Raw genomic sequence first — 22,970 nt, forward strand, 5'->3', positions numbered from 1 at the left:
ATCCTAAGCATAGCACAAGATCGTGTAGTTCGTTTGCTAAGAGCTTTTCTAATGTCAAGTATCGTTTCCTTAGACCATGAGATTGTGCAACTCCCGGATACCATAGGAATGCTTTGGGTGTACCAAACGTCACAACGTAACTGGGTGGCTATAAAGGTGCACTACAGGTATCTCCGAAAGTGTCTGTTGGGTTGGCACGAATCGAGACTGGGATTTGTCACTCCGTATGACGGAGAGGTATCTCTGGGCCCACTCGGTAATGCATCATCATAATGAGCTCAATGTGACTAATGAGTTAGCCATGGGATCATGCGTTACGGAACGAGTAAAGAGACTTGCCGGTAAGGAGATTGAACGAGGTATTGGGATACCGACGATCGAATCTCGGGCAAGTAACATACCGATTGACAAAGGGAATTGTATACGGGATTGATTGAATCCCCGACATCATGGTTCATCCGATGAGATCATCGTGGAACATGTGGGAGCCAATATGGGTATCCAGATCCCGCTATTGGTTATTGGCCGGAGAGGTGTCTCGGTCATGTCTGCATGGTTCCCGAACCCGTAGGGTCTACACACTTAAGGTTCGGTTACGCTAGAGTTGTTATGGGAAATAGTATGTGGTTACTGAAGGTTGTTCGGAGTCCCAGATGAGATCCCGGACATCACGAGGAGTTCCGGAATGGTCCGGCGGTGAAGATCGATATATTGGACGAAGGGTATTGGAGTCCGGAAGTGTTCCGGGGGTACCAGGCTATGGCCAGCATGACTGAAAGGTGTTTCGGGAGCCCCGGCAAGTGTTGGAGGGCCTCATGGGCCAAAGGGGAAGGGGCAAACCAGCCCACTAAGGGGTGGTGCGCCCCCCACACCCTTTCCCACGTTACTTGGGGAGGTGGGGCGCCTCCACCTGGCTTGGGAGGCAAGCCTCCACCTGCTTGGCTTGGGGGGCAAGTCTCCCTAGGATTTTCCCTAGGGAGATCCAATCTGCTTGGCCGCCGCCCCTAGGGGAAACCCTAGGGCGCCTCCCCCTCTCCCCTTGCCCCTATATATAGTGGAGGGGTGGGAGGGCAGCCGCACCTCTTCCCTGGCGCAGCCCTCCCTCCTCATACACCTCCTCCTCCTCCTCCGTAGTGCTTAGCGAAGCTCTGCCGGAGAACCACGAGCTCCATTACCACCACGCCGTCGTGCTGCTGGAGTTCTCCCTCAACTTCTCCTCTCCCCTTGCTGGATCAAGAAGGAGGAGACGCCCCCGGGCTGTACGTGTGTTGAACGCGGAGGCGCCGTCCGTTCGGCGCTAGATCGGATCTTCCGCGATTTGAATCGCTGCGAGTACGACTCCATCAACCGCTCTCTTGTAACGCTTCCGCTTAGCGATCTTCAAGGGTATGAAGATGAACTCCCTCTCTCTCGTTGCTAGCATCTCCTAGATTGATCTTGGTGACACGTAGGAAAATTTTGAATTATTGCTACGTTCCCTAACAGTGGCATCATGAGCTAGGTCTATGCGTAGATTCTATGCACGAGTAGAACACAAAGTAGTTGTGGGCGATGATTTGTTCAATTTGCCTACCGTTACTAGTCTTATCTTGATTCGGCGGCATTGTGGGATGAAGAGGCCCGGACCGACCTTACACGTACTCTTACGTGAGACAGGTTCCACCGACTGACATGCACTTGATGCATAAGGTGGCTAGCGGGTGTCTGTCTCTCCCACTTTAGTCGGATCGGATTCGATGAAGAGGGTCCTTATGAACGGTAAATAGCAATTGGCATATCACCGTTGTGGCTTTTGTGTAGGTAAGAAACATTCTTGCTAGAAACCCATAGCAGCCACGTAAAACATGCAACAACAATTAGAGGACGTCTAACTTGTTTTTGCAGGGTATGCTATGTGATGTGATATGGCCAAAAGGATGTGATGAATTATATATGTGATGTATGAGATTGATCATGTTCTTGTAATAGGAATCAGACTTGCATGTCGATGAGTATGACAACCGGCAGGAGCCATAGGAGTTGTCTTAATTTATTGTATGACCTGCGTGTCAATGAATACGCCATGTAATTACTTTACTTTATTGCTAACCGTTAGTCATAGTAGTAGAAGTAATAGTTGGTGAGACAACTTCATGAAGACACGATGATGGAGATCATGGTGTCATGCCGGTGACGAAGGTGATCATGTCGCGCCTCGAAGATGGAGATCAAAGGCGCAAGATGATATTGGCCATATCATGTCACTTTATGATTTGCATGTGATGTTTGTCATGTTTACATCTTATTTGCTTAGAACGACGGTAGCATAAATAAGATGATCCCTCACTAAAATTTCAAGAGACGTGTTCCCCCTAACTGTGCACCGTTGCGAAGGTTCGTTGTTTCGAAGCACCACGTGATGATCGGGTGTGATAGATTCTAACGTTTGCATACAACGGGTGTAAGCCAGATTTACACATGTGAAACACTTAGGTTGACTTGACGAGCCTAGCATGTACAGACATGGCCTCGGAACACAAGAGACCGAAAGGTCGAACATGAGTCGTATAGTAGATACGATCAACATGGAGATGTTCACCGTTGATGACTAGTCCGTCTCACGTGATGATCGGACACGGCCTAGTTGACACGGATCATGTATCACTTAGATGACTAGAGGGATGTCTATCTAAGTGGGAGTTCATTAAATAATCAGATGAACTTAATTGTCATGAACATAGTCAAAAGGTCTTTGCAAATTATGTCATAGCTTACGCTTTAGTTCTACTGTTTAAGATATGTTCCTAGAGAAAATTTAGTTGAAAGTTGACAGTAGCAATTATGCGGACTGGGTCCGTATACTGAGGATTGTCCTCATTGCTGCACAGAAGGCTTATGTACTTAATGCACCGCTCGGTGTGCTGAACCTCGAGCGTCGTCTGTAGATGTTGCGAAACATCTGACATACATGTTTTGATGACTACGTGATAGTTCAGTGCGTAATGCTAACGGTTTAGAATTGAGGCGCCAAAGACGTTTTTGAAACATCACATAACATATGAGATGTTCCAAAGAATGAAATCGGGATTTCAGACTAGTGCCCACGTCAAGAGGTATGAGACCTCTGACAAGTTTCTTAAGCCTGCAAACTAAGGGAGAAAAGCTCACTCATTGAGCATGTGCTCAGATTGTCTAAGTACTACAATCGCTTGAATCGAGTGGGAGTTAATCTTCCAGATGAGATAGTGATGGTTCTCCATAGTCACTACCACCAAGCTATTAGAGCTTCGTGATGAACTATAAACATATCAGGGATAGACATGATGATCCTTGAGCAACTCGCGATGTTTGACACCGCGAAAGTAGAAATCAAGTAGGAGCATCAATTGTTGATGGTTAGTAAAACCACTAGTTTCAAGAAGGGTAAGGGAAAGAAGGGATACTTCATGAAACGGCAAATCAGTTGCTGCTCTAGTGAAGAAACCCAAGGTTGAACCCAAACCCGAGACTAAGTGCTTCTGTAATGAGGGGAACGGTCACTGAAGCAGAACTACCCTAGATACTTGATAGATGAGAAGGCAGGCAAGGTCGACAGAAGTATATTGGATATACATTATATTAATGTGTACTTTACTAGTACTCCTAGTAGCACCAGGGTATTAGATACCGGTTCGGTTGCTAAGTGTTGATAACTCGAAATAAAAGGCTACGGAATAAACGGAGACTAGCTAAAGGTGAGATGACGATATGTGTTGGAAGTGTTTCCAAGGTTGATGTGATCAAACATCGCACGCTCCCTCTACCATCGAGATTGGTGTTAAACCTAAATAATCGTTATTTGGTGTTTGTGTTGAGCATAGACATGATTGGATTATGTTTATCGCAATACGGTAATTCATTTAAGGAGAATAATGGTTACTCTGTTTATTTGAGTAATACCTTCAATGGTCTTGCACCTAAAATGAATGGTTCATTGAATCTCGATCGTAGTGATACACATGTTCATGCCAAAAGATATAAAATAGTAATGATAGTACCACATACTTGTGGCACTGCCATTTGAGTCATATTGGTATAAAACGCATGAAGAAGCTCCATGTTGATGGATCTTTGGACTCACTCGTTTTTGAAAAGATTGAGACATGCGAACCATGTCTATTGGTAGATATGCATGAAGAAACTCCATACAGATGGATCGTTTGGACTCACTTGATTTTGAATCACTTGAGACATGGAAATCATAACACATGGGCAAGATGACTGAAAGGCCTCGTTTTTAGTAAGATGGAACAAGAGAGCAACTTGTTGGAAGTAATACATTTGATGTGTGCAGTCCAATGAGTGCTGAGGCACGCAGTGGATATCGTTATGTTCTTACTTCACAGATGATTTGAGTAGGCGCTAAGAATATTTACTTGATGAAACACAAGTCTGAATTATTGAAAGGTTCAAGTAATTTCAGAGTGAAGTTGAAGATCGTCGTGACAAGAGGATAAAATGTCTATGATATGATCATAGAGATATCTGAGTTACGAGTTTGGCACACAATTAAGACATTGTGGAAATTGTTTCACAACTAATACCGCCTGGAACACCATAGTGTGATGGTGTGTCCGAACATCATAACTGCACCCTATTGGATATGGTGCATACCATGATGTCTCTTATCGAATTACCACTATCGTTTATGGGTTAGGCATTAGAGACAACCGCATTCACTTTAATAGGTCACCATGCAATTCCGTTGAGACGACACCGTATTAACTATGGTTTAGAGAAACCTAAGCTGTCGTTTCTTAAAAGTTTGGGGCTGCGACGCTTATGTGGAAAAGTTTCAGGCTGATAAGCTCGAACCCAAAGCGGATAAATGCATCTTCATAGAATACCCAAAACAGTTGGGTATACCTCCTATTTCAGATCTGGAAGCAAAAGTGATTGTTTCTAGAAACGGGTCCTTTCTCGAGGAAAAGTTTCTCTCGAAAGAATTGAGTGGGAGGATGGTGGAGACTTGATGAGGTTATTGAACCGTCACTTCAACTAGTGTGTAGCAGGGCACAAGAAGTTGTTCCTGTGGCACCTACACCAATTGAAGTGGAAGCTTATGACAGGGATCATGAAACTTCGGATCAAGTCACTACCAAACCTCGTAGGACGACAAGGATGCGTACTACCTCAGAGTGGTACGTAATCCTGTCTTGGAAGTCATGTTGCTAGACAACAATGAACCTACGAGCTATGGAGAAACGATGGTGGGCCCAGATTCCGACGAATGGCTCGAGGCCATAAAATCCGAGAGAGGATCCATGTATAAAACAAAGTATAGACTTTGGAAGAACTACTTGATGGTCGTAAGGCTGTTGGGTGCAGATGGATTTTAAAAGGAAGACGGACAATGATGGTAAGTGTCACCATTAAGAAAGCTCGACTTGTCGTTAAGATGTTTTCCGACAAGTTCAAGGAGTTGACTACAATGAGATTTTCTCACTCGTAGCGATGGTAAGAGTCTGTTGGAATTATATTAGCAGTTACTGCATTATTTATGAAATCTTGCAGATAGGATGTCAAAAAACATTGTTTCCTCGACGATTTTCTTGAGGAAAGGTTGTATGTGATACAACCAGAAGGTTTTGTCAATCCTGAAAGATGCTAACAAGTATGCAAAGCTCCAGCAATCCTTCTAAGGACTGGAGTAAGCATCTCAGAGTTGGAATGTACGCTTTGATGAGATGATCAAAGATTTTGGGTTTATACAAAGTTTATGAGAAACTTGTATTTCCAAAGAAGTGAGTGGGAGCACTATAGAATTTTTGATGAGTATATGTTGTTAACATATTGTTGATCAGAAATGATGTAGAATTTCTGGAAAGCATACAGGGTTATTTGAAAAGTTTTTTTTTCAATGGAAAACCTGGATTAAGCTACTTGAACATTAAGCATCAAGATCTATAAGGATAGATAAAAAACGCTTAATAATACTTTCAAATGGATACATACCGTGACAAGATTTTGAAGGAGTTCAAAATAGATCAGCAAAGAAGGAGTTCTTGGCTGTGTTACAAGGTGTGAGTATTGAGTAAGACTCAAGACCTGACCACGGCAGAAGAGAGAGAAAGGATGAATGTCGTCCCCTATGCTTAAGACGTAATCTCTACAGTATGCTATGCTGTGTACCGCACCTGAAGTGTGCCTTGCCATGAATTAGTCAAGGGGTACAAGAGTGATCCAGGAATGGATCACATGACAGCGGTCGAACTTATCCTTAGTAACTAGTGGACTAAGGAATTTTCTCGATTATGGAGGTGGTAAAAGAGTTCGTCGTAAAGGGTTACGTCGATGCAAACTTTGACACTAATCCGGATGACTCTGAGTAGTAAACTGGATTCGTATAGTAGAGCAGTTATTTGGAATAGCTCCAAGTAGCGCGTGGTAGGTACATCTACAAGATGACATAGAGATTTGTAAAGCACACACGGATCTGAAAGGTTCAGACCCGTTGACTAATAACCTCTCTCACAAGCGAGATATGAACAAACCCCATGGGTGTTGGATTCATTACAATCACATAGTGATGTGAACTAGATTATTGACTCTAGTGCAAGTGGGAGACTGTTGGAAATATGCCCTAGAGGCAATAATAAAATGGTTATTATTGTATTTCCTTGTTCATGATAATTGTCTATTGTTCATGCTATAATTGTATTAACTGGAAACCGTAATACATGTGTGAATACATAGACCACAAAATGCCCTAGTAAGCCTCTAGTTGACTAGCTCGTTGATCAATAGATGGTTATGGTTTCCTGACCATGGACATTGGATGTCATTGATAACGGGATCACATCATTAGGAGAATGATGTGATGGACAAGACCCAATCCTAAGCATAGCACAAGATAGTGTAGTTCGTTTGCTAAGAGCTTTTCTAATGTCAAGTATCGTTTCCTTAGACCATGAGATTGTGCAACTCCCGGATACCGTAGGAATGCTTTGGGTGTACCAAACGTCACAACGTAACTGGGTGACTATAAAGGTGCACTACAGGTATCTCCGAAAGTGTCTGTTGGGTTGGCACGAATCGAGACTGGGATTTGTCACTCCGTATGACGGAGAGGTATCTCTGGGCCCACTCGGTAATGCATCATCATAATGAGCTCAATGTGACTAATGAGTTAGCCATGGGATCATGCGTTACGGAACGAGTAAAGAGACTTGCCGGTAAGGAGATTGAACGAGGTATTGGGATACCGATGATCGAATCTCGGGCAAGTAACATACCGATTGACAAAGGGAATTGTATACGGGATTGATTGAATCCCCGACATCATGGTTCATCCGATGAGATCATCGTGGAACATGTGGGAGCCAATATGGGTATCCAGATCCCGCTATTGGTTATTGGCCGGAGAGGTGTCTCGGTCATGTCTGCATGGTTCCCGAACCCGTAGGGTCTACACACTTAAGGTTCGGTTACGCTAGAGTTGTTATGGGAAATAGTATGTGGTTACCGAAGGTTGTTCGGAGTCCCGGATGAGATCCCGGACATCACGAGGAGTTCCGGAATGGTCCGGCGGTGAAGATAGATATATTGGACGAAGGGTATTGGAGTCCGGAAGTGTTCCGGGGATACCAGGCTATGGCCAGCATGACTGAAAGGTGTTTCGGGAGCCCCGGCAAGTGTTGGAGGGCCTCATGGGCCAAAGGGGAAGGGGCAAACCAGCCCACTAAGGGGTGGTGCGCCCCCCACACCCTTTCCCATGTTACTTGGGGAGGTGGGGCGCCTCCACCTGGCTTGGGAGGCAAGCCTCCACCTGCTTGGCTTGGGGGGCAAGTCTCCCTAGGATTTTTCCTAGGGAGATCCAATCTGCTTGTCCGCCGCCCCCTAGGGGAAACCCTAGGGCGCCTCCCCCTCTCCCCTTGCCCCTATATATAGTGGAGGGGTGGGAGGGCAGCCGCACCTCTTCCCTGGCGCAGCCCTCCCTCCTCATACACCTCCTCCTCCTCCTCCGTAGTGCTTAGCGAAGCTCTGCCGGAGAACCACGAGCTCCATTACCACCACGCCGTCCTGCTGCTGGAGTTCTCCCTCAACTTCTCCTCTCCCCTTGCTGGATCAAGAAGGAGGAGACGCCCCCGGGCTGTACGTGTGTTGAACGCGGAGGCGCCGTCCGTTCGGCGCTAGATCGGATCTTCCGCGATTTGAATCGCTGCGAGTACGACTCCATCAACCGCGTTCTTGTAACGCTTCCGCTTAGCGATCTTCAAGGGTATGAAGATGCACTCCCTCTCTCTCGTTGCTAGCATCTCCTAGATTGATCTTGGTGACACGTAGGAAAATTTGAATTATTGCTACGTTCCCTAACAGAAGCCTGCAATTACAAGAACGTGAGTGGGAGCACTACAACATTTCTGATAAGTATATGTGAATGACATATTGTTGACCGGAAATAATGTAGAATTATTCTGCAAAGCATAAAGGAGTGTTTGAAAGGAGTTTTTCAAAGAAAGACCTCGGTGAAGCTGCTTACATATTGAGCATCAAGATCTATAGAGATAGATCAAAACACTTGATAAGTTTTTCAATGAGTACGTACCTTGACAAGTTTTTGAAGTAGTTCAAAATGAACAGTCAAAGAAAGAGTTCTTGCCTGTATTACAAGGTGTGAAATTGAGTAAGACTCAAAGCCCGACCACGGCAGAAGATAGAAAGAGAATGAAAGTCATTCCCTATCCCTTGGCCATAGGTTCTATAAAGTATGCCATGTTGTGTGCCAGATCTATTGTATACCCTACACTGATTTTTGCAAGGGAGTACAATAGTGATCTAGGAGTAGATCACTGGACAGCGGTCAAAATTATCCTTAGTGGAATAAGGATATGTTTCTCGATTATGGAGGTGACAAAAAGGTTCGTCGTAAAGGGTTACGTCGATGCAAATTTTGATACTGATCCAGATGACTATAAGTCTCAATCTGGATACATATTGAAAGTGGGAGCAATTAGCTAGAGTAGCTCCGTGCAGAGCATTGTTGACACAGAAATTTGCAAAATACATACGGATCTGAATGTGGCAGACCCGTTGACTAAACTTCTCTCACAAGCAAAACATGATCACACCTTAGTACTCTTTGGGTGTTAATCACATAGCGATGTGAACTAGATTATTGACTCTAGTAAACCCTTTAGGTGTTGGTCACATGACGATGTGAACTATAGGTGTTAATCACATGGTGATGTGAACTAGTTTATTGACTCTAGTGCAAGTGGGAGACTGAAGGAAATATGCCCTAGAGGCAATAATAAAGTTATTATTTATTTCCTTATATCATGATAAATGTTTATTATTCATGCTAGAATTGTATTAACCGGAAACATGATACATGTGTGAATACATAGACAAACAGAGTGTCACTAGTATGCCTCTACTTGACTAGCTCGTTGATCAAAGATGGTTATGTTTCCTAGCCATGGACAAAGAGTTGTCATTTGATTAACGGGATCACATCATTAGGATAATGATGTGATTGACTTGACCCATTCCGTTAGCTTAGCACTTGATCGTTTAGTATGTTGCTATTGCTTTCTTCATGACTTATACATGTTCCTATGACTATGAGATTATGCAACTCCCGTTTACTGGAGGAACACTTTGTGTGCTACCAAACGTCACAACGTAACTGGGTGATTATAAAGGTGCTCTACAGGTGTCTCCGAAGGTACTTGTTGGGTTGGCGTATTTCGAGATTAGTATTTGTCACTCCGATTGTCGGAGAGGTATCTCTGGGCCCACTCGGTAATGCACATTACTATAAGCCTTGCAAGCATTGCAACTAATGAGTTGGTTGCGGGATGATGTATTACGGAACGAGTAAAGAGACTTGCCGGTAACGAGATTGAACTAGGTATTGAGATACCTACGATCGAATCTCGGGCAAGTAACATACCGATGACAAAGGGAACAACGTATGTTGTTGTGCGGTCTGACCGATAAAGATCTTCGTAGAATATGTAGGAGCCAATATGGGCATCCAGGTCCCGCTATTGGTTATTGACAAGAGAGATGTCTCGGTCATGTCTACATAGTTCTCGAACCCGTAGGGTCCGCACGCTTAACGTTCGTTGATGATATAGTACTATGAGTTATGTATGTTGGTGACCGAATGTTGTTCGGAGTTTTGGATGAGATCACGGATATGACGAGGAACTCCGGAATGGTCCGGAAGTAAAGATTGATATGTGGATAGTAGTGTTTGATCTCCTTAAAGGTTCCGGAATCCATCGAAAGGGGTTCCGGATGTTTCCCGAAATGTTTGGGCACGAGAACACTTTATCTGGGCCAAGGGGAAAGCCCACGAGGTTTTTGGAAAGCGCAAAAGGAAGTTTTGCGGAGTCCAGGGGCCAGACGCCAGGGTCCCTGGCGTCTGGCCCTGGAGTCCGAGAAGGACTCTTGCCTTTCGGGTGAAACCGACTTTGTGTAGGCTTTTACTCCAAGTTTCGACCCCAAGGCTCAACATATAAATAGAGGGGTAGGGCTAGCACCCAAGACACATCAAGAAACACCAAGCCGTGTGCCGGCAACCCCGTCCCCTCTAGTTTATCCTCCGTCACAGTTTTCGTAGTACTTAGGCGAAGCCGTGCGGAGATTGTTCTTCACCAACACCGTCACCACGCCGTCGTGCTGCCGGAACTCATCTACTACTTCGCCCCTCTTGCTGGATCGAGAAGGCGAGGACGTCATCGAGCTGAACGTGTGCAGAACTCGGAGGTGTCGTGCTTTCGGTACTTGGATCGGTCGGATCGTGAAGACGTACGTCTACATCAACCGCGTTGATATAACGCTTCCGCTTACGGTCTACGAGGGTACGTAGACAACACTCTCCCCTCTCGTTGCTATGCATCACCATGATCTTGCGTGTGCGTAGGAAATTTATGAAATTACTACGTTCCCCAACAACTACCATGTTTAAACATATTGTTGTTATTGTTTCTTTAATTGTGTGTGTTTGCTTTTTATTGGTCCTATTGTGAGGTAGGAATTCGAAAATTGTGTTAGCAGTAGCTAATGTTAAATTATTATTTTATAATAATGTTGCAGCAAGGCGCGATTAGGATTTGATTTTTTTATACTAACCTCTCTGACGAAGTTCTGTTGAGTTTTGTGTGCGTGAAGTTGCTAAAATCCGGGAAGACAGTGATGTGAGAGGATGCTGGAGAGCAAGAGCTCAAACTTGGGGATGGCCAAGGCATCCCCAGAAATCATTTGAAGAGGTCTCAATTTTCCAAGCTTGGGGATGTCCCGGTGTCGGAGTTAAATCATGTAGATCTCGGGTAGGGGGTCCCGAGTTGGTGATCTTAGTTGCATGATAACATGATGAACAAGGGACACAATATTTATCAAGGTTCGAGCCCTCTCGAAGAGGTAAAACCCTATGTCCTGCTCTTATTATATTGATTGTGTTGGAGTACAAGGTACATGATGACCTTCCAAGCAATAGTGTTTTATTGAAAGATTAAGTTATCACTGAACAAAGAGAAATTCTCATTGTGAAGGATGAGATCAAATCAGAAGCATTGTTTTCTTGGTTTAGAAGACGGAATTGAATTGGTCTAATTTAGATCTACCTCGAGATCGTATGTGAATGTATGATTATCTACCCTACAAGCTAAAATCCCTCGGCTTATATAGGGACCGAGGATATCTAGGGCTTACATAAAGTCGGTTACATCTAAGAATAAACACGCCGACGATTCAAATGTGTCTTGGAGTATGCGCCAAGTCTTTGGAGGATTCCATCTTGAGCACGCCGAAAGGCGTGGTAGTCTTGGCTCATTTGTTGATGATCCAGGGTCCTCAGCCCGGTCCACCATGATGGGGCCGACATGGTTAGTACCCCTAGTCCAGGACGCTGTCACCCGGTGCCTCCCATCTTCCACAAGAAATAGCAGTTTGTCTCATATTGACCTATGTTTTCATTTGTTCACATGACACGCGTAAACTTTTGGAGCATTGTTTTTCTTTTTATTGTCAATAGAAGTACACAATGCTGGTTAGGGGATGATTCTTAATGGTCCTTGTTGAATATTTATAGAATGCTCTATGAACTTCACTTTTATCTTTTGAGTGTGGCTGAGATTGTTGCTCTTGGACTTCACTTATACCTGCAATATGCTTTTAAATTATATGTTTTTCTATTGATATTTCATTTGTATATTTTTTTACTTTTCATTTGTTCTTCGTTGGCTTCTTATTTTGTTCTTTTGTCTTCTAAAGAAAAATCCAAATTTATTTTATTCGGTTTTCTTTCGGTTTTTCCTTGACTTTAGAAAATGACAAAAATATTTTCTTGGTTCTTATTTTGTTTGTTTTCCAAAGCAACAAAATATGTATTGATTTTATTTGCCTTTGGTTTTTTCTTTGGTTCTTCTTCTGGTTTTCTTTGCTCTCTTTTGCTTTTCTTTATAAGACAAAAAAATCCAAAATATTTTTGTTTATTGTTCTTTGGTTTTCTTAGATTTCATGCTTCTTTATTACTTCTGTTTGCTTTCTACATGTTTCCCCTTTTTAAAATCCTTTCTATGTGTTTTCTTATAAAAACTAGGAAAAGAGAATTATTTTGCTCTTCTTTGTTTGTTTTTATGAATGAAACAATTGTCTATGTCTTGTGAGAGTACTATCATATTGGATCTAACACTCTTTAATCTTACTTATAACTATCGGAACAACTTATAATGCAATTACTCTTATGCTTCACTTACATCTTTAGAGTAAAACCTATGACTAAATTTAATACCATGTACTTCAAATTATATGTGTTGAGAAGTAAACATGCATCCCTCTTTAATTTGTAAAAAAAAGTAAAAACTATGATAGTTCAGATCTTTAATCATATAGGGAGTTATATAATGATTACAGAAAGCATTAAATGCAAACATTAAGTTAAGTCTATCATATTGTGGTAGTAAGTATCTTCCAATGAAGGACAAATGATTGGCATGGCACATGTTTACACATTTGATAAATTCCAATTCAGCCTTGGTGGCATTCAAGTTTGTAGGTTATCATCATGTTTATGTTTTTCTCAACGATTTTACTAATAAAGTATGTATAATTGTGGTTTTTATGCTCACTCAGTAGTCACTCCTAGTCTTGTGCTAACAATTTTGATTGGACCTGGAAGACACCATGGAGGGAAGAAATGTCCGGAAGGAGGCGGACAAGTGTCGCTCCAGTCCCGAGAGGGAGACCAACGAGGCCTGCCTAATGTTGCCTGCATGTCAAGGGTGCTCCAGCTGCCCACCGACACCTTCAGCAAGGAAACAACACCCATGGATGTTGTTGTCATGGGCATCAAGTAGGACTTTCGTCCGGATGTTCCCTGCCTATGCAAGAGACATCGTCCCAGACACACCTCCACCGTCAGATCTAGATTCACCCTAACCATAATTAGCCGCCCTTGACGCCGATGCCCTAATTTTGTTGCCTTTGGCACCGAGGCAAACTCTGTGATCACCCTAACCATAATTAGTTGCCTTTGGTGCCGAGGCAACCCTAGAATCATTGATTCACTCATCAAAAACTGACATACAATTCATTGATCTATTGATCAACAACTGACAATTATGTTAATGTCTTGACCACATCGTTAACGTTTGTCAGCCGCATCTGTTACCCACGTGCCACGTCAGTTTGGGTGTCTTTGCTCGATCATTGACCATGGGCCGGTGTTTTTTATTTGGTGCTTTGTGTGATTTTAGCCATAATTGTGGTGGTTTTATGCTAGTTACTCTACATAATATGACCTTGCCATTTTTCTGAAGTATGGACATGAATGATACGTTGTTCCTACTTGAGGGTGATAAATATGCAAGAAATCTAAATTCATTCTTCGCCTCTTTAAAACAGTCTGGTATGAAAATTAATTTTCTACAAGGCAGAGTATTTTGCTTTAGGTTTTCATACATTTCATATGCTAACAAGGGGTGTTCTCCTAGAAATATATGGCATTCCCATTGACAAAGTGACTAGATTATTCTACTGCTTGGTAAGATGATACCCACTAGGGCAGGCTGATAATTTAACTCTTCGTTGAGCAGTTGTTGGCCTTCCAAAGTCAGGCTGACCTTTAGGCTCAAGTTATCAACAGTATCTATGGATATATAAGAGTACACAATCTGAGAATAACTACATTTTCTTTCCGTGTATGGCTAGGACATCAAAACAGATCTCCATTATTTGTCCTGTATTCAGAGAAGAGTGGAAATGCTAGCCAATATAGCTAATTTCACTTTCAAATGGGAATGGGGAGGCAGTGGGGGGGTACAGAGGATACATGAGAAGGTGGCATTTGAGGAGAATATATACAGTACATGAGGGATTTAGAAGCAAGCATGCTTCCCTCCTACAGGAAGCATGATAACTTCTTGACACTGTTTCACACACCAGGATCGTCATCATCAGAAGATTACGCGGTGGCAGCTGCAGCTTCCTCTGCCACCTGGGACGCCTGCTGCAGAGTGCAGATCAGGTTGCGATCCCCGTACACGTTGTCCACACGACCTGGCAAGAGCATAAGAGAGATTATCAGTTTGTATGTCAAAGAATAAATTGTAAGCAATGTGTGAAGGCTTTGGAACTATCAGTACATGTTGTTGGCCAGAACTTGGCACCCCGAAGCCACGCCGCGGGGAACGCAGCATACTCCCTAGAGTATGGCTTAGTCCATGCATCGCCCATCAGGAGTTGGGGTGGGTGAGGAGCGCCCTGCGTAATAAAACGGGAAGAACGAGTCAACTTTTCAGTTCATGTGCATTGAGTTGCATGCACCAGACAGTTCAGCCAAAAGCTCAAACTGTTGGGAAAATGTTTTAGTTATTTATGGAGACCATTCGGAGTAGATTACCTTCAGGACATTGTTGTGCGCATCTGCTTTGCCATTTTCTACCTCTGCAATTTCCTCTCTGATGGAGATAAGGGCATCACAGAACCTGTCTAGTTCAGCCTGCAAGACAAACGATGTGGCAGTAAGCTAATGCAAAAACCAACGGTTGGTGCAACGACAAGCACTAGGTTGAATTAGACATGCTTACCTTGCTTTCACTTTCAGTGGGTTCAATCATAAGTGTGCCTGGAACGGGCCATGACATGGTTGGTCCATGGAATCCGTAGTCCATCAAGCGCTTCGCCACATCCTCAGGCTCAATACCAGCAGTTGCCTGTCAAAAATTCCAAGATCCAGTCAGTGAATTGATATGGATAAAGCACAAGGCACCAGTGCTCAAATGATTCGGACAAGTACCTTGAACCCTCTTAAATCAATGATGAATTCATGGGCAACAGTTCCATTGACTCCACGGAAAAGAACTGGGTAGTGTTTCTGCAGATTTTGTTACAAGTTAGAAAAGTAGTTCAACCATAAATATTTATTTTAGTAAAGGTCATGTAATGTGTGACCGAATGAGTAACATCAATTACCTCCAGACGCTTTGCCATGTAGTTCGCGTTCAGGATAGCAATCTTTGAAGCTTCAGTCAGTCCCTGAGAGCCCATCATGGCTATGTAGGTGTACGAAATTGGAAGAATCAAAGCAGATCCCCATGGAGCAGCAGAAATGGAACCAAGAGGGTCGGTTTTCTCAGGGAGAGGGAAGCCACCAGTGGGGATCTAATGAATTGCCAAATTAGTCTGATAATGTAGCTGCATTTCCTTTTAAATGAAACGAGAAAAGACAAGCAAAAGAAATTAAGATTCATTCTTTTGGTTATAGCACTCAACATTAAAGCCATCGTTCGAGTAGTTAACACATCATCACCAAACACTTTCTTAATAATTTAATCATGCAAAATGAAATAATACAAAGAGACGACACGCCACCAAATATAAAGCTCATCTGTTCTTTATATTTTATTAGGAGTGAGATCTGAATAATATGATTTTATTTGCAGTGATAACATAAAAAATCAGGATACCTACCACTGGATGAGATGGCAAAAATGGCGCCAAGTGCTTCTTAACACCAATAGGACCCATGCCAGGACCACCTCCACCATGTGGAATGCAAAATGTCTTGTGAAGGTTAAGATGGCAAACATCTGCTCCAATAAAACCAGGGCTTGTCAACCCAACCTGTAAAAACAAGAAAAATGTAGGTTAAAGAGAATTATTTCTCTCTGTAGGATACATAGTAGTATGAAATATCTGAAATTACCAGATCACAATTTCTCAATTAGGTTCAGATTTTCAGTTAAAAAAGTTTAGGTTCAGGTGAACTCAAAGACATATTTTCTTACAGAAAACATAGCTTAGCATCCATAAACTGGATAAGTACAAATAATCACTTTTTTAACATAACAAATAACAAGTAGATAAAAGAAACTAATAGAATATGTAGTTCGCAATTGTTTCAGAATAAACTTCATTATATTGACAAGATATATATACAATCTCTGGACCAGCATACATCATATATTAGTATATAACACTTGAAGGGGGCAGTTGCATAAGGATCAAGTAGACAAATTGGCATAACAAAGTGCAGTGAACTAACCTGAGCGTTCATGTTAGCTCCATCCATATAGACCTGACCGCCGTTCTCATGAATAATCCTGCATATCTCATCAATGCCTTCTTCGTAGACTCCATGGGTTGAAGGATAGGTAACCTGAAGAATAAGGTAATCACACAACATTCTGTTATTCTTGGCACAAAATGATACAAAAAATTCTTCAAACTTTCCTCAGTGAACTCAACATTTTCCATGCTTCCAAGTAAGTTACTCTTAATCACTTGCTTAAAAGAAGAGTTACTCTATTCAATAACCATATGTAGCTTCAAAATATAATGATATAAAATAATGTATTTCGACATATTCTTCCATTATATGTCAATTAATTCAAATAGCTTTCCACAAAAAGGTTCTATGAAGCAGTTGTCTGATTTCTATTTTAACATACGCTAACCCAATTTCCATGCAATTTGTGTGACTGGATACTATAACATGCTTCCATCAAATTAATTATTCTACACCACTAAAATCTGAACGCATGAAAGGAGGCAGTATAGATTTTTCTCTTTTTTGTCTAATTAATGCGGTAATTTCTAGCCCTGGATAGTAAATATTTTAATTATATAATAGATTAGAAGCTGCAAGAAAATAAGACAGTGAAAGTATCCTAATTGCTACATCACACTTAATATAGTAGTGATAGCTATAGTATAGATTCAGAATGATAGCTCAAAATTTAGTAATGAACAACTAAGCTGAAAGAGTAACACTGAGGTTGCAACTTGTGATAAACTCTCATATTGACAGAGCATAGAAACAGTACCATCAGAGCAGACAGGTTGTCCTTGTTTGCTTCAGCAGCTTTCCTCAACTCCTCAATGTTAATGTTACCTTTGGCATCAGTTCCGACGGCAACAATCTTCATTCCACACATAGCAGCACTTGCAGGGTTTGTACCGTGCGCAGAGACAGGAATGATGCAGACATTTCGGTGGTGGTCTCCTCTTGCCTGCATTTTTTGCACATGGCTCGTAAACAAAGAGTGCTAAACAAAGCAACAGAATTGGCACAGCGTGTTTATCATGACATACCTTGTGGTAGGCACGAATAACCATCAGTCCAGCATACTCTCCTGAAGCACCAGCATTCGGTTGCAAAGAGAACGAATCAAAACCAGTGATGGTGTTCAACAGATCGCCCAGGTTGTCAAACATTTCCTTCATAATAAAACAAGCCAATTCAGAACATTGGTATATTTTTATTTTTGTCATTAGAAACTAAATAAATGCTAAATGGTCCATACATGATAGCCTGCAGCTTGATCAATAGGGGCAAATGGGTGCATGTTGGCGAACTTGGGATCGGTGACAGGCATCATCTCGACGGTAGCATTTAGTTTCATGGTGCAAGAACCAAGAGGGATCATACTGTGGCACAGTGAGAGATCCTTGGATTGCAACTTATGCAGGTAACGGAGGAGCTCGTGCTCAGTGTGGTACCTGCAAGGCCACAACATATATTCAGTTTGTTCCAATCATTCTGACAAATTAGTGGAGTACGTGCTCTGTGCACAAATGCTTTTGTTTGGAAATAAATAAATAAGATTACTGACGCAAAAGATGCAAAATTTTGACTATAAACGTACATGCTAAAGATTGGGTGAGTCAAGTAGGGGCTGTCGCGCACAAGGCTAGGAGGAATTGAGCTTGAGACCTCAGGCGCGATGGATTCAGCTGTGAAGTCCACCTGAAAGCGTTGTTGCCAGAACATCATTTAAAATTGCGACATAATTTGACATGAAGCACGCGGATTATGCACTGGTGGAGTGACTACTTACTGGCTTGCCACCAGAGAAAACCTTGAACAGCTTGTCAACATCCTCCAAGGTGGTGGTCTCATCAAAGGCAACAGTGATCTACAATATCACAACCCGAAATTAATGCTCGAAACTCAGAATTATTTCGGTTGGAGTGGACGTGGAACACAGCAGAAATTAGCTGAAAACAAACCGTGTTTGCGTCGACAACGCGAAGGTTCATCTCGTTTTTGCAGGCCTCCTCGGCAATCGCATTAGCATCGGCGCAAGTGATCTTGACCGTGTCGAAGTAGGGCAGCTCCTGCACCGTCACTGTCCCGAGCTTCTTCAAACCATGGGCGAAAGTACCAGCCAGGCCATGGACACGGTCGGCGATCGCCTTCAGGCCAGCAGGCCCATGGTAGACAGCATACATCGCTGCCATGTTGGCGAGCAACGCCTATAAAGTGACAAAGTATCTAATGAATCACTAATTTATGACAATATATGCTCGGCCACTAACCCAACCATCCGTATCAGGTAGCACGAACTCTTAAATAAAAATTGTGATGTCACTATCAGGCAATTTGGTGGGTGGGTGGAGCGCGCGCGTACCTGCGCGGTGCAGATGTTGCTGGTGGCCTTGTCTCGCCGGATGTGCTGCTCCCTGGTCTGCATCGCCATGCGGAGCGCGGGCTTGCCGCTGGAGTCGACGCTCACTCCGATGATGCGGCCGGGCATCAGCCGCTTGTACTCCTGGGAGGTGGCGAGGAACGCAGCGTGCGGGCCGCCGTACCCCATGGGCACGCCGAACCGTTGCGCGGAGCCCACGGCGATATCGGCGCCAATCTCGCCCGGCGGGCGCAGCGTGGTGAGCGCGAGCAGGTCAGTGGCCATGACCACCTTGACGCCGTGCGCGTGCGCGTCCTTGACGAACTCGGCGTAGTCCAGCACCTCCCCCTCGGTGCCGGGGTACTGCACGAGCACGCCGCAGACGTCGCCGCTGCTGTAGTCGAAGTCCTTGGCGGCCGAGACGACGACGTTGATGTCGAAGCCGGTAGCACGCGTCTGGCAGATGTCGATGGTCTGCGGGTGGCAGTTGGACGCGATGAGGAAGGTCTTCTTCTTGGACTTGACGATTCCGAGGCACATGGCCATGGCCTCGGCGGCGGCGGTGGCCTCGTCGAGCAGCGAGGCGTTGGACATGGGCAGGCCGGTGAGATCGGCGACCATGGTCTGGTAGTTGAGCAGCGACTCGAGGCGGCCCTGCGCGATCTCCGCCTGGTAGGGCGTGTACTGCGTGTACCACGCGGGGTTCTCCATGAGGTTGCGCAGTATGACGGCCGGGATGTGGGTGTTGTAGTAGCCCATCCCGATGAAGGACTTGTAGGTCTTGTTCATGGAGGCGAGGTGCGCCATGTGGTCGAGCATCTGCGACTCGGTGAAGCCGGCATCGAACTTGCCGGTGAACTGCATCGGCGGCGCGCGGATTGCGGCCGGGACGGTTGCGTCGATGAGCGCGTCGAGGGTGTTGAAGCCGCACTCGGACGCCATGACGGCCTGCTCGGCGGGGGTGGCGGAGTTGTGCCTCCGCGGGAAGGTGTCGCTGGGCTGCAGCGCCGACACGGAGACGGGCCGGCCGGGCGTGTACTGGTGGGCCGGGCGCGCGCGGGGGCGCGACCCGGCCGCCGGCTTGGGCGCCAGGGTGGAGACGCCGCGGGACGGGGCCGGGGACGTGGCGGAGGAGGAGGCCGCGAGGAGGCGGCGCAGCAGCGCGCGGCTGGCGAGGCGGCGTGCGCGCTCCATTGGACTGGGGAGGACGGACGCGCGCGGCGGCGGGGATGGATGGGTGGGAGGTGGGTGGCCTCCGCTCCTGGCGAGAAGAGCGGGTGTGGCTTGGTTAGGGAGTGTGATTTGGTTTGGTTGGCCAATATATATCGGCGCGTTCGGTTCGGCTCCCCCTCTGCTGCTGGGGTGGGAGTGAGGTGGAGAGCACGGCACGAGAGGGAGGTTTCAGAGTGACGTGGGCGCTGACAGTGGTGATCGGCAACGGGAGGCGGGGAGGAGGATGGCGTTTGGATGGACGAGGGGCCGAGCCGCGGCCGGTATAAGAGGCCCAGCCACAGAAACGGGCAAGCAGAGTGGGAACGGGTGCCGGGGGCGAGGTATCGTCGGGAGGAAGACGATGGATGGATGGATCGAGCGGGAGGGACGAGAAGACACGACGCGCGTCCCAACTCCGGCGCTGCAATGCTGCCTGGACCTTATCGCTTTCCTCCGCCCCAATCTCCCCTCCCGCCGCAGAAATTTCTGTGGAGGTCGCTGCCCGCCGGGCCGTATTTTTTGCGGCGTCCGTTGCACCCGGTGGCATGGCGTGGTGCCGAGGGGGGAGCCGCCAAACGGGTGCGGCGCTGGCGAGCGCGACGCCACGGCCGACGGGATGCATGTTGGATCCGGTCCAGGGAGTGGTAACACGTGGGGATGGCGTGAGTTGCCCAGGCGCGCACACTCGTCGGGGGTAGGAAGGTCGAACTGGGTTGGGGCGTCAGTGACCGGCGTGGGTTTGGTATGCGATGGACGCCTGCGAGTGGAGCAGACCCGGACGATGGTTGGGATCACCTACCGTGAAAGAATCTCTGGGTACCCGTGAGGGTGGGAGGCCGGATGTCGTTGTTCCACCAACCTCCGTCCGCTCTATTTTTTTAGAAAGCTTTTCATCTTTCATTGAAGTTCTTTTTAGTTATCTGATTAAAGTATTTGATTGGCAGGGCTGGCTACAAATAATTATTGTCGATATCATTTTAGTTAATGGACTCTTATTAAGTACTCCTTGGTTATTTTTAGTCTGCATGTAAGTTCTGTCGAAAGTCAAAGTATCTCTACCTTAACCAAATATATAGAAAAAAGTATCATCATTCACAGTGCCGATCAATAAATCAATATGTTAGATTTGTTATGAAATGTACTTTCATGGTATATATATTTGGCATTGTAGATGTTAATATTGTTTAATATAAATTTGGTCTAACTTTGTAATGTTTGACTTGACACAAATATGATATGCGGAGTAAAAAGGACCGGAGGAGTACTAAGTAATTTATGTTAGTTGCTACCCGCAGAAGTCAGAAACACAAATCTCGCACACTACCGATGAGGCCGAGGTTGTCCAACCTTTGTCGGTCAGAATTGAAGATAGAGGATCGAGACGCACGCACTGGCGGAGCACCGACGGGACCAAGGAGGGTCCGCCACCCCTTCCATGAGAATTTTGCAAGGATAAGCTCCTCCTAGGCATAAACTCCCTACTAATCATTCGGCCTCTCTAATCTCCCCAACTCTTTTGGCCTCCCCTTGTATTTGGTTCATGCTCTGCCACTGGACGCACGACCATGTTGTCTACAACGCCGGACATTGCCACTGAGACAGATCTGCAGACGAAAAAACAAGAGCGGTACAACCAGATCATATGACACACCATCCTCCACATGCCTCCTGACGATATGAAGAAGCACCACCGGAACGAGGGCGAGACGGGAAGACCTTATTCACGCCAGCAACGACGCCATCATCTTGCCACCATCGATCGGAGACAAAGCCTAACTTTATTCCTAACTCTATCACCACCCACAACCAGATCGAAACTCTGTGGTCCCTACCCCCTCCTGTCGTTGGAGCGACGGGCCGAGGGAGACGGGACCCGCAGTCTCGCTAGGGAAGAAGATAGATCACTCTGTGCCTTACTTCATAGTAAGTTGATACTCATTTAGTAAAGTTTACTTCATAGTTGGTATTGTTTGCCGGGTAAGTTATGTTTTGTTGTGTTTACCTTGTTGTATGTAAGCATCTGGTGATCAAAGGGAGTGGAAGAGCTTTGCTTGTGTGTTAGTCTAGTAAATTTATGGATGTGCCTGAGTTGTGTTTTCGGCACTAGCCGACCCTTGGGATTTAGGGTTAGGGTTTGGGGAAGCTTTTGGTTCTACATCTCCTCCAAATAGGATGATTTCCTATTTAGGTGATGTCGTTTGTAATTTCACAAGGGGGTAGGCTTAAGTGGTGTGTTTATGCACTTCATGTGTTAGTAAATCATCTTTAGCATATTCCTTCCCTTATTCAACAAGCTTGGGGATTAGAGCATATGCCTTTTCCTTCCACGGGACACGGCTCAGAGTTACCTTTTGGCTACCCCTATTTCCATCGTTCGTTGATGTCGGTCTAGTTATGTACTCCTCCAAAGATATAATACAAACTTTTGTATTTTGATGGAATGGAATGAAATATCTATTTTTGTTGTTTTGATGAAATGGAATGAATTTTTATTTATGTTGTTTTGACTAATTATTATTTTAAACTAAAAATAACAATGGTGGGCATGAACAATGTAGCATGCCACTCGTAAGCAAGTGGGCTTGCCCTGAGACGAGCACGCTTAGCCTAATCATCATGGGTAGGACATACTAGTGACGACAATCACTCGTCACTCATAGCTAGTTACAAGATTTAAGTTATCAATGACGAGCAGCCAGGTCATCCCTGATGCCCGTTTTGAACCTGTTACAGGGGAGGCTTTATGCGGAAGTAGGTAGGCCTTTTCAAACATTCTTAACTAAGTCCACAAAGCCATCCGGCTGTAACCATCCCAATTCAATGAAAGGACCATGATTTCTCCTGGAGGGGGGGGTGAATAGTGGCTTTAAAAACTTT

The 22,970-nt window shown here is 44.9% G+C and overlaps 1 protein-coding gene across 1 annotated transcript; it reads right to left on the reverse strand.

Moving 5' to 3' along the window:
- Positions 1-14,145: 14,145 nt before the first annotated feature.
- LOC109783847 (glycine dehydrogenase (decarboxylating) 1, mitochondrial) lies at positions 14,146-20,904 on the reverse strand. Its single transcript, XM_020342435.4, has 15 exons — positions 18,885-20,904; positions 18,484-18,729; positions 18,312-18,389; positions 18,120-18,220; positions 17,778-17,973; positions 17,566-17,691; positions 17,298-17,483; positions 16,517-16,630; positions 15,943-16,095; positions 15,445-15,633; positions 15,269-15,346; positions 15,060-15,185; positions 14,873-14,971; positions 14,616-14,733; positions 14,146-14,529 (listed from the first exon to the last, which is right to left on the reverse strand). The coding sequence occupies exons 1-15, from the start codon at positions 20,073-20,075 to the stop codon at positions 14,435-14,437; spliced, it is 3,096 nt and encodes a 1,031-aa protein (XP_020198024.1). The 5' UTR covers positions 20,076-20,904; the 3' UTR covers positions 14,146-14,434.
- Between the last annotated feature and the right edge of the window lie 2,066 nt (positions 20,905-22,970).

Source organism: Aegilops tauschii, chromosome 3 (assembly GCF_002575655.3).
Source record: "Aegilops tauschii subsp. strangulata cultivar AL8/78 chromosome 3, Aet v6.0, whole genome shotgun sequence".
Classification (NCBI taxonomy): Eukaryota; Viridiplantae; Streptophyta; class Magnoliopsida; order Poales; family Poaceae; genus Aegilops; species Aegilops tauschii.

Coding starts and splice junctions, on each gene's coding strand:
- LOC109783847 (XM_020342435.4), bottom strand. CDS start 20,075: ATGGAGCGCGCACGCCGCCTCGCCAGCCGCGCGCTGCTGCGCCGCCTC. Junction 16,631..17,297: donor ACAACCTGTCTGCTCTGATG/GTACTGTTTCTA, acceptor CTTATTCTTCAG/GTTACCTATCCTTCAACCCA. Junction 14,972..15,059: donor CCACTGAAAGTGAAAGCAAG/GTAAGCATGTCT, acceptor TTTGTCTTGCAG/GCTGAACTAGACAGGTTCTG.